Consider the following 10,780-nt stretch of genomic DNA (forward strand, 5'->3'; position numbering starts at 1 on the left):
ACTTTGGACAACCACGGATCGTGCGAGTGAACGTGTAAATGGATTTTTGATTGCAGTCGGCGGCTTTTGTGCCGCGCTTCATATTTCTTTTCATTTTATATATTTTTTTTTCTTTCAGCATAGCCTTGATCATGGCCTGACAAAATGTGACAAATGCATTCCACCTAATTGGGAATGCAGAACACTGCTCGCCCGAGGAAGAGCTCTATAAAACCGAATGTTTAAAGCCCGGATCGAAAAATGGGGAACTTGTGTGGGAAAGTGTGTCATTGGCTTTCGTGGCAATAAAAACATTTACAGTCGGCGCTGTCTTGTATCAAAATGTATATATTTTTGGCCTAGTTACTCTTTGACATACTTGCTTCTATCTTTGGTTAGACTAGTCGGGGATAATTATCGTTCAACACCAGTATAAATTACAACATTCTCCAGTCCAAAATCGAGCGTTTATGGGGATTACTTCAGGGAGATCCAAGATTAATTGAGATGGGATCGTAGATGATTCCTTTAGAGAGATCCAAGAATATTTGAGATGAGATCACATAACATTCCTTCAGAGAGATCCAAGATCATCTGAGATGGAATCACAGAAGCTTGATATAAGTCTAGACCAGTCTAAAACCGACCATTTATAAGGAGGGGATGGCTTTAGAGATCCAAGATCATCTGAGGTGAGATCATAGAAGATTCCTTTAGGGAGATCCAAGATCATCTGAGATGAGAACACAAAAGATCACAGAAGCTTGAAGGAATGGCCTTAGAGATCCAGGATCACCTGTTGATGAGAACACAGACAGGTTCGATCTTCTAGTAATTATGCCATATAGGCCGGGCCTTGACCGCCTCCTCCTGCTGGGCCTTGCGCCTCCTGGCATCGCCAGTTGTGGTCGCCTCGAAGGCGGCGGTCTCCTTGTGCTCGGTGAGGCTGACATGTCGCTCCAGCTGCTCGTTGCGCCCGTGCAGCAGGTTCTCGGCAATTTGGGCCCGCTTCTCGGCCTGCTGGGCCTGCACGGAGATCTTGCCGTAGGCCACCGGTTCGTGGACCACCTCCAGTTGGTCCACCAGGCTTCCCGTCTCGTAGATCGTCTGCTTGAGTTCCCTCAAAGCGGTGGCCTGCAGGGCGAAGACCTCATCCCTCCGGCCCTGCATTCTCTCGAGGAACTCCTTGCTGAGACCCTGCGAAGACGCCATCAGCTGCTTGCGCCTCGTGATCTGAGACCTCAGCAGGGAGATCAGCGATTGGACCTCCTGGAAGGGCGGCAGCTCGATGGGTATTACCGTGCGGATGGCCCGATAGTTGGGCCTGAAGTTCTTGTCCAGAAAGGTGGAGAAGTAGTTCGAATCATCCTCGGTGGGCTTCTCACCTTCACCCCCATTGGCCTGCTCCTCATCGCGAATGTAGACGGTTTCCTCAGCGAATCTTAGAGCACGCACATTATCCAAAACCTGATTCCACTCCTGGCTAATGGTGGCCAAACAGACGACGCTCGCCAGGGTGCTAACATCGAAGAAGTGCCGCAGCAGCTGGGTGAGACTCGTCTCCCGGCAGGGTGGCCTCTTCCTGGGCTGCCTGCCCTTCAGCACGTCCATCTGGTTGCTGTGCAGCGTCGAGATGCAGCTGCGCAGGGTGTAGACTGTCTTCAGAGCTCCACATGGCCTTCGAGTGTTGGCCGAATGAACGGTTCGGGGGGCTAAGACCTTCACAATCGTTATCTGACCGCATTCGAGGAGCTGCTGATGCCGGATATTATCGTAGACCACCAGATAGATGTTGACCACCAGATGGCTGCCGCCATGGAGGCTCCAAGCATCCCTCTTCTGCAGCGCCGCCTTGACCATCAGCTCGGCCTCCTCGGCACTGCGAATCTCCAGCCGATTGGCGCCCAGGGCGAAGCACCTGCCACGACGATCCTCCCGCAGGGTCAACGATGCCGGCCTGCCCTCCGCCTCGCTGCGATGATTGAACAGATCATAGTAGCTGCTGTCCTGGACGATCAGCAGGCCCAGGAAGCAGGCACGCCGCTTGTGAAGCATCGTTATCTTCACCCCATTTAGCTGCCAGCTGCAAATGCGATTCGGATTCGGATTCGGATTGAGATTGGCGGGCTGGACGTCCTGCATTAGGCGATCCTCCTGGGCGGCCAACTTTTGGGCAGTTCGCGATGGGATGCAGGTGAAACCGGCTCCTAGCTTATCCGCCTGCACGAGATAACGCTCGACGAGATCACAGCCCACGGAACGGAAAATGGAGTCCAGGCAGCGACGTAGTATTCCCCCATCGTTCTTGGTCCCGAGGAGGGAGTAACTCTTGCCACTGGCACTCGCTCCGGTCAAGAGGATCAGCCCACTGCCGCCCATGAAGATCTGCCGGAGCACCGACTCCGATATAACCTTGTAGACCTGAGCCTGTGTGGCGCGCTCGCCGAAGACCCGCCGGAATCGAAATTCTATATCGTGCGAGGGCTGGACTCTCGGTGGTCCGGTACCCACTCCCGGTGCTCCGGTGGCTGCGCCGGGAGCGGAGGGCAGGGCCGATCGGTTGACCAGCACGGTGTTCGGCGGCCTAATCATCATCCAGGGGCGATCACTCTGCTTTACCGGGGGAGGAGCAGCAGGAGCCGCCGCATTCTGGCCAGGATCGCTGTCCTGATGCTCACTGGCCGGGCGAACGCGCAGGTAGATCATCACCGGCTGCTGCTGAATGCGACGCGGATCGAGGGGATCCAGCAGGGTGGGATCTAATTCCTGGCAGCGCCGGCACTCCGAGACATTGCGAATGCCGCGATGGAGGGCATAGGGCGGGGTGGGATTCACGCTCTGCGATCGCCTTTTGCCACCGGACATCTTCTCCTGCGGGCGGGGAGGGCGGATTAGCTTCTGTTTAAGGCACACTGCACATAATTACTCTGACCCACTGACAACTGAGTCGAGGAGTTGACCAGCTCTAAAAGTGTTGCAAATACAAACTGGCTGGGGATTAACTGGGGGAATACCAAAAAGGGGGCCACAATGGTATTAATACACTGCGGGAAAAAAAGGGTAGCCCACTTTTTGGAGTTTTCATTTGGTGTTCAGACGATTTACATTCAAAATTCACCCTTCAAATCAAGATTTTCAAGAGGAAGAACGCGAATTCTTTAGAAAAAGAATGTTGTTTTCACATTTCTACACGGAACTGCCAAACTTAAAAAGGAAATTCCGTTTGAATGCCCTTTAAACAAATAAATAATTAAATGAAAAAGTTCAAAATAAAATTTAAATGAAATAAAAAATCGTAATATCCAACATTTTTTTTCCCAGTGCTTGGACGCATCCAAGTCGCGTCTTGTATTGATTCCAGATTTGTTGTCTGCCCATTTTTATGGCCATTGGCCGTCTGGCTCCGTTTTGTCTACCGAGTTTGGTCTGGCTTTATATATATATATATATAGAGAAAAAGCAGGAGGACAGCCAACATACATTCATATCATACTTAGTTGCCGTTTCTAGGGAGTGCAGACATTTAGGCCCGACCGCTGGCACCTTTAATGAGTCCGCCAGTCTCGCCAAAATCCTATGACAAATGCAAATTTATCGACATCCGCCCGAGTAAAAAAGGGTTAAGTTCGAAAAAAAAGACATAAAACTGGGGGATGGCGAAAATATTGAAAAAGGGCCGGGTTCTCGGAAAAGAAAACAAACATTTCGACTGTTCTCCTCCTTCGACTATCTGTCGCTCGCTATCTGTCCCATAAAAAATTATAAGTACCAGGCAAAAAAAGGCGATAAGCGGACCTACAAATATTTGCGAAAATAAAAGATGTAAAATACACAACCAAAAACTGGAAAATATTTCAAAAACAAACAGGGCAAATCGTCAGTCCAATACCAAAAAAAAGACAAATAAGAGATTTCCCTATCGCTAAATAAACAAATTGGTTAAAAAGTTGATGAGTCTTTCCAAATTCCCCAGAAGACATCGAGACAATTTAAATAATTTCGACAAGTGATTCATGAATGATTCATGACTGGTAAATAATTCAATATTCTCATTGAATACCATTGCATTTTTTTCAAACTTTAATTCTGCACAAATTTCTAAAATATAATATCACAAAATTCCACAGAGATTTCTATATATATTTTGAATATTGCAGTATTTAGCAAATGCATTTAGTTCATGTGATTTATTTCGATTCGTTCCAATCCACTGCGTTTTGGCAGAAAACTATTCAAAGCCTGGCATCATCTCTCGAAATACTCGAATATTCAAACACTTTATGGTAATCCAGCAATAAAAACACGATTCTAAACAAGTTTCGCGCATTAGCAAACATCGAAAGCCGCGGCAACAACAACAACAATTGCAATGCAAATTATAATTTGTTGCTGTCTGTGCTGCTGATTAATAACAATCAATGCCAGTCAATTAAGCTGAAATCGATTTGGCGAAAATAAAAACCTGTTTTCGCACCGAGGAGATTCCCCGCGTGCCGCCAAGAATTTGGTTTTTTTTTGCCTTCGATTTTTACCTAGACAAGTTGCTCGGCGATTCTTCTCTTTACCTGATCTTCATCGTTTTGTTTACCCTAAATATTTCTTTAGAAAAGTTGAGTTTAGGCAACAGGGCATTTTTGGAATACATATTTTAGGAGCGGTAACGGAGTAAAATATCTCCAATTCAAATTTTTTGACTAAAAAATTTAGTTCTATGTAATGTATTAAATGTTATATTATTCCTTTATTCCTAAAAACCATAAATAATGCATCTTTATTTTAAAATATAAAAGTAATAAAGTTATATATTTTTCCATAATTTTGTAATATTTTTTCAACTCAAAAAACATTTTATTTTTAAATAGCTATTGATTATTGCTAACTTTATTGCAAAGCTTTCAGTGAAAATGCCTATAAACAACTTTTAGTTCGTTATTTTCGCTTATCGCTTGAAACTAATTAACTTTCCAGCCGCTTTACCTAATCGAACTTTTGCTAATGATTCTCTTTTTGGAGTTGCGTAACCAGCACGTTTAATTTCCTATATGTAGATCCCATGGATGTCACTTACCAATTTGTTTTGTTGGGCCCATTGACCTCGCCAATTGTGTGGGTGGCCACCGAGTAGCCGAAATTCGAGTGCGGATGGCCATATTTCACGATCGGCAATCGCTGTTCCAGGTTAAAGCCGGCGATACAGATCACAAATTGCAGAAGCAACAAAATCCCCAGCTTTCTTCGCGGGGAGAAAGGTGATAGTGTGGAGCGAAACGGGGACTCTTCCATGATGTGTGTTTTGGTGTTTTTTGTATTTTATATTTTGTAAATATTTTTTAATTTTAAATGCACGTGCACCGGGCACGGCAAAGGGGGTGGTTCTTCAGGCCGTGACCTTTGGCAAACGGCCGAAACAGAAAAAAATAACACTAAATCCGTTGAGTTCTTGGGATCAACAGGTAGTTCGCAGCGTATTTTCCACGCTCTTTTCCGCTCGCCGCTGTTTTTCTTTTTCTTTTACTTTTCGTTTTTCGATTTCCTCTCTTCACACGCACTCACAGCAAAAAAAAAACGGCTATAATAATAAAGTTACTACAATACTATTATACTATTACGTAAACACAATCCACACGCATTTTGATAAGATTCGTGGTTTCCTAATCGAATCCCCGAACACGACAGATACTATTTCGTTTTCGTCTTCGTAGCAAACGAAACGCAAGCGACTCGGGTAAAACTAACAATAACAACGGAGAGGAATTCGAGCCCACTTATATAGACTTGGAAGAAAGCGTAACGCAATAACGCAACGTGAAAACGTAAAGCGTTGCATCAAACATGTTGCTGGAAACATGTTGCTAACAAGAAAAAACGAACATTATTACAAAAAATTAATTTTATTTAATATTTAAATATTTAATAGCCAAATATTTTAAAGTTTAAATATTCGTTATTGGACTTTTTTTTACTTTTATAGCAATAACGTGTTGCGGCGTGTTGCAAGCAGCCATCGAACATGTTGCAAGCGAACCGTGGGAATTGGTAGGAAAGGTTCGATAACGATTACTTTGCTGCGTCTATTCGACTTATTCGATTAATTTAAAAATTCAAGACAATTTACTGGTAATTATGTAAAAAATATATGTGTTTTAGGTGCCCAAGCAAAATGCAAGTCATTGGAATAGGATTGGTTAAGTCTGATATAATTTTTAAGAACCCAATTTTTTCTATGATCCTACATCGTGAGCCCGTTCTACTTACTGTTGTTGCACTGGTTAACGGCAATTTCCTCTTTAAACAAATCGTTAGTTTATAAAAGTAACCAAATCTTATTGTCCGCTATGCTGAAAAATGTGTACAAAATTTATTGTTAATTTTGAAATGCTCTGAAATGCCAAAAAACTAAAACGACAATGATTTATTTATGAACTGAACCAAAAGATACAAAGTGACAGTAAATTTGGAATGTTTTTTCAATAACTACTAGACTTATACATTTTTTAAGGACCACTAGATTTAAATCTAAACCGAATTTTAAAAAAAATTCGTTATTATTTCTTTTTCTGATATATATTGAATGAAAAAACAAATTTAACATTCTGTTTATCAGATATTTATGTGTTTGTTTTTAATTATTTGAATTATGATGGGTGGAAAATTAAATTTTCAAAATGTATCGATATGTAAGTTATACTTGTATACATTTTCTGGCGATATACCTGCGGTCATACTTTAAAAGGCGCGCATGTCCCGATTGAAAAATATAACTATTTATCCCTATTTATCCTGAAAGTTGGGAAAAAAATATATTGGTAGTGCTGCTTGAGAATTAACTGGAAAATATAGTTATGTCAAGTCAGTGACAGGGTGAGAAAATCATATCAACGGTTAATTCGCACGTAGAACTGCGCTTATTGGCCATCGAAGGACTCCCTTGGAAGATAAATATCGATTTTTGGGACGCTCGTAAGGAACCCCTGAGAAAAACCCGAAGAAACTGCAGAAATGGCTTATGTGAGTTTTATAGATTTTTCCCCGTTTTTCTTGGTTGTCCACTAATGGATTACAATGATTTCTGCAGCGCTTGAAGGCCACCAAATGTCCCACGGACGAGCTTTCGCTTACCAATCGGGCGATAGTGAATGTGGGTGATTTTCCGGATGAAGTTAAGTAGGTGGTTCTTAAGGTTATCTCTATATAGACCCTATATATCATCATATATCATCCCAGGTATGCGGACATATCGCCCGCCGCCGGGCAGCACTTCATCTTCGCCTTGGAGAAGACCGTCGAGGTGCCCAGCGGCTATGTGGGCTTCTCCTTGGTCCAGCGCAAGTGGGCCATGGTGTCCATCAACCAGGAGCTGGAGGTGCGTCCCTATCGCTTCGATGCCAGCTCGGATGTCATCACCTGTGTGTCCTTCGAGACGGACTTTCTGCAGAAGAAGACGTCAGTATAGTATATATCTAAGGATTATGTAATATACTAATCAATATATCTATCTCTAGTGTCTCCCAGGAGCCCTATGATTCCGATCAAATGGCCAAGGAGTTCATCATGCAATTCGCTGGCATGGCTTTGACCGTTGGCCAATCCTTAGTTTTCAACTTCAAGGACAAGAAGCTCCTCGGCCTGGCCGTCAAATCCCTGGAGGCCATCGATCCCAAGAGCCTGGGCGAGGGCAAGGAGCCCGCCATGCGGAACGTACGCTTCGGCAGGATCCTCGGCAACACGGTGGTTCAGTTCGAGAAGGCCGAGAACAGCTCCCTGAATCTGCAGGGCAAGAGCAAGGGCAAGGTGGTCCGCCAGTCGATCATCAATCCGGACTGGGACTTTGGCAAGATGGGCATCGGTGGTTTGGACAAGGAGTTCAACTCCATATTCCGGCGGGCCTTCGCCTCCCGTGTCTTTCCGCCTGAGCTCGTCGAGCAGCTGGGCTGCAAGCATGTCAAAGGAATCCTCCTTTATGGACCACCCGGCACGGGCAAGACTTTGATGGCCCGCCAGATTGGCACCATGCTGAATGCCCGCGAACCGAAGATCGTCAACGGGCCGCAGATCCTGGACAAGTATGTCGGCGAGTCGGAGGCCAATGTGCGGCGCCTGTTCGCCGAGGCCGAGGAGGAGGAGAAGCGTCTGGGCCCGAACAGTGGTCTGCATATCATCATCTTCGACGAAATCGATGCCATCTGCAAGCAGCGCGGCTCGGTGGCCGGAAATAGTGGTGTCCACGACACCGTCGTCAATCAGCTGCTGACCAAAATCGATGGCGTCGATCAGCTGAACAATATCCTCGTGATCGGCATGACCAATCGCAGGGACATGATCGATGAGGCGCTGCTGCGACCTGGTCGCCTCGAAGTCCAGATGGAGATCAGCCTGCCGAATGAGCAGGGTCGCGTCCAGATCCTAAATATCCACACGAAGCGAATGCGCGACTTCAACAAGATCAACGACGATGTGGACAACAAGGAGATCGCTGCGCTGACCAAGAACTTCAGCGGCGCCGAGCTGGAGGGTCTGGTGCGTGCCGCCCAGTCGAGCGCCATGAATCGGCTGATCAAGGCCGATGCCAAGGTGACCGTCGATCCGGAGGCCATGGAGAAGCTAAAGGTGAATCGAGATGACTTTATGCACTCGCTGGAGAACGACATTAAGCCGGCCTTTGGCACGGCCCAGGAGATCCTGGATAATATGCTGGCCCGCGGCGTCATCAACTGGGGCACTCCGGTTAGCAATCTGCTCGAGGACGGTATGCTCTATGTGCAGCAGGCCAAGGCGCCGGAATCCAGTGGCCTGGTCTCCGTCCTCGTCGCCGGAGCACCCAACTCCGGCAAGACGGCGCTGGCCGCCCAGCTGGCCAAGATGTCGGACTTCCCGTTCGTGAAGGTCTGCTCGCCCGAGGACATGGTCGGCTACACCGAATCGGCCAAGTGCCTGCACATCCGCAAGATCTTCGACGACGCCTACCGCTCCACCCTCAGCTGCATTGTGGTGGACAATGTGGAGCGTCTGCTCGACTACGGTTCGATTGGGCCGCGCTACTCCAACATGACGCTGCAGGCGCTGCTGGTGCTGCTCAAGAAACAGCCGCCGAAGGGCCGCAAGCTGCTCATCCTCTGCACCTCGAGTAGGAGGTAAGAATTGGTTATAGGGTTTTATTATAGGTATTTCATGGTGTCTCTCTTACAGGGAGGTTCTCGAGGAGATGGAGATGCTGACGGCCTTCACCTCGGTGCTCCACGTGCCCAATCTCTCCCAGCCGGATCACGTTTTGGCCGTGCTCGAGCACACGGACATCTTTAGCAAGGGCGAGATCCAGGCGATTGGCAAGAAGATGGCTGGAAAACGGTAGGCTTTTGAGTTTTTAACGAATTTTGATTATTATAAAAATATAATAATATATTATATCCGTAAGGATGTATTCCTATTCAAACTTAAAAAGATATCACTATATTTATTTAATATATCAATTTTCTCCAAAATTAATAGCTTTCTGAATACATTCTTGGAATATAATATATTCATATATAGCTTATATTTTTATATAGTACACGTCTCCGAATTATTTCCGAATTTAGGTATTTTTTTAAGATTTTTATGTTTATCCTTTCTGGGTGATTCTTTCTACTTCTCGTTTTTATGTCCAGACTTTTATATTAGTTTAGATATTTATATTAATATGTAGGCATTTAACAACCAATATTTTCTATATTTCCCAGCATAATTATTTGTACATTAAACTAAATATTTATATTTTTATATAGTACGCGTCTCCGAATTATTTCCGAATTTGGGTATTTTTTTAAGATTTTTATGTCTATCCTTTCTGGGTGATTTTTTCTACTTCTCGTTTTTATGCCCAGACTTTTATATTAGTTTAGATATTTATATTTTTATAGGTATTTTACAACCAATATTTTCTAAATTTCCCAACTTAATTATTTGTACATTAAACTGGATAAAATATTAACTCATAAATACCCATTCTTCGCCCCATCCAGCGTCTTCATTGGCATCAAGAAGCTCCTGGGGCTAATCGACATGGCACGACAGACGGAGCAGTCGCAGCGGGCCATCAAGTTCCTGTCCAAGATGGAGGAGGAGGGCGGCCTGGACATGGTGGCGCGGCAGTGAGGGATATGAAACTGGATGTGCCCGAATGCAGTCTCAATTATTAGCTTCTAAGTGCATAAAAAAAGAGAGAGAGGGCCGGAGATGACTCCGAATCAGAAGCGTTCCAGAACTCCATGTACACGTATACACCGCAAACTTATACTAGTCAAATATATACAGAAGATATATATATACATACAGATATATGAATATACGATCCAGGCTTCGCGTTGTTTGTTCGGTCCCAAAAGCCCAGTTGAAAGAAAATCCAATCCGCATCCCGGAGGAGTTTCCCATGTTCCCGAGTTCTCGTTCGCCCCCACAGAGCTCAATCAAATCAGACAGATATGTGAGACCCGTGACCTGAAGAGGATGGATAGAGCATGTTAAGCATAATACAGCTAAATGGACAGATACTCAATTACATTTATAGCAAAAGACACGCGTAGCTAAATAACTCGTTAATAGCATGATAATCTTTCTCGTTACCTTTAATTTTAGGATTCGCTTCAGTACATTCTCAGAGCGGCAGAAAACACCAATGTTTGTGAACGTTTTCAACTAATTAATTGAATATTTATTAAATCAAATACTGTTAACCGCCAATGTTATACATATATCTTAAATAAAGATAACGATCTCAAATTCCATCTTAGCCATTGAAGTTTACTTACTTATTTTCCCCATTTTC

General features: G+C 44.8%; 3 protein-coding genes across 4 annotated transcripts in view; 1 reads left to right on the top strand and 2 right to left on the bottom strand.

The window, feature by feature from the left end:
- The window catches only part of mew (multiple edematous wings), a 52,702-nt gene extending 46,975 nt beyond the window's left edge, over positions 1-5,727 (bottom strand). The window contains exon 1 of one of the 2 annotated variants that reach the window (XM_017159702.3): positions 5,048-5,727. In XM_017159702.3, the coding sequence (XP_017015191.2) occupies positions 5,048-5,262 (215 nt within the window). In that variant the 5' untranslated portion in view covers positions 5,263-5,727. The remainder of the gene's footprint in view (positions 1-5,047) is intronic. The other variant, XM_070218188.1, reaches the window with a different exon arrangement.
- On the bottom strand, positions 310-6,394 carry LOC108069578 (uncharacterized). The gene is made up of 2 exons (XM_017159704.3): positions 6,235-6,394; positions 310-2,850 (listed from the first exon to the last, which is right to left on the bottom strand). Exon 2 carries the CDS (start codon positions 2,842-2,844, stop codon positions 808-810), a length of 2,037 nt encoding a protein of 678 aa, XP_017015193.3. The 5' UTR covers positions 2,845-2,850; positions 6,235-6,394; the 3' UTR covers positions 310-807.
- A 166-nt stretch (positions 6,395-6,560) lies between these two features.
- comt (comatose) lies at positions 6,561-10,744 on the top strand. Its single transcript, XM_017159712.3, has 6 exons — positions 6,561-6,987; positions 7,055-7,143; positions 7,204-7,422; positions 7,482-9,110; positions 9,166-9,324; positions 9,978-10,744. Exons 1-6 carry the CDS (start codon positions 6,979-6,981, stop codon positions 10,108-10,110), a joined length of 2,238 nt encoding a protein of 745 aa, XP_017015201.1. The 5' UTR covers positions 6,561-6,978; the 3' UTR covers positions 10,111-10,744.
- Positions 10,745-10,780: the final 36 nt, after the last annotated feature.

Source organism: Drosophila takahashii, chromosome X (assembly GCF_030179915.1).
Source record: "Drosophila takahashii strain IR98-3 E-12201 chromosome X, DtakHiC1v2, whole genome shotgun sequence".
Classification (NCBI taxonomy): domain Eukaryota; kingdom Metazoa; phylum Arthropoda; class Insecta; order Diptera; family Drosophilidae; genus Drosophila; species Drosophila takahashii.

Excerpts from the sequence above, each read along its gene's own strand:
- LOC108069578 (XM_017159704.3), bottom strand. The coding sequence starts at position 2,844 with ATGTCCGGTGGCAAAAGGCGATCGCAGAGCGTGAATCCCACCCCGCCC.
- comt (XM_017159712.3), top strand. Across the intron at positions 7,423-7,481 it reads GACTTTCTGCAGAAGAAGAC|TGTCTCCCAGGAGCCCTATG; the intron begins GTCAGTATAGTA and ends ATCTATCTCTAG. Across the intron at positions 9,111-9,165 it reads CTCTGCACCTCGAGTAGGAG|GGAGGTTCTCGAGGAGATGG; the intron begins GTAAGAATTGGT and ends TCTCTCTTACAG.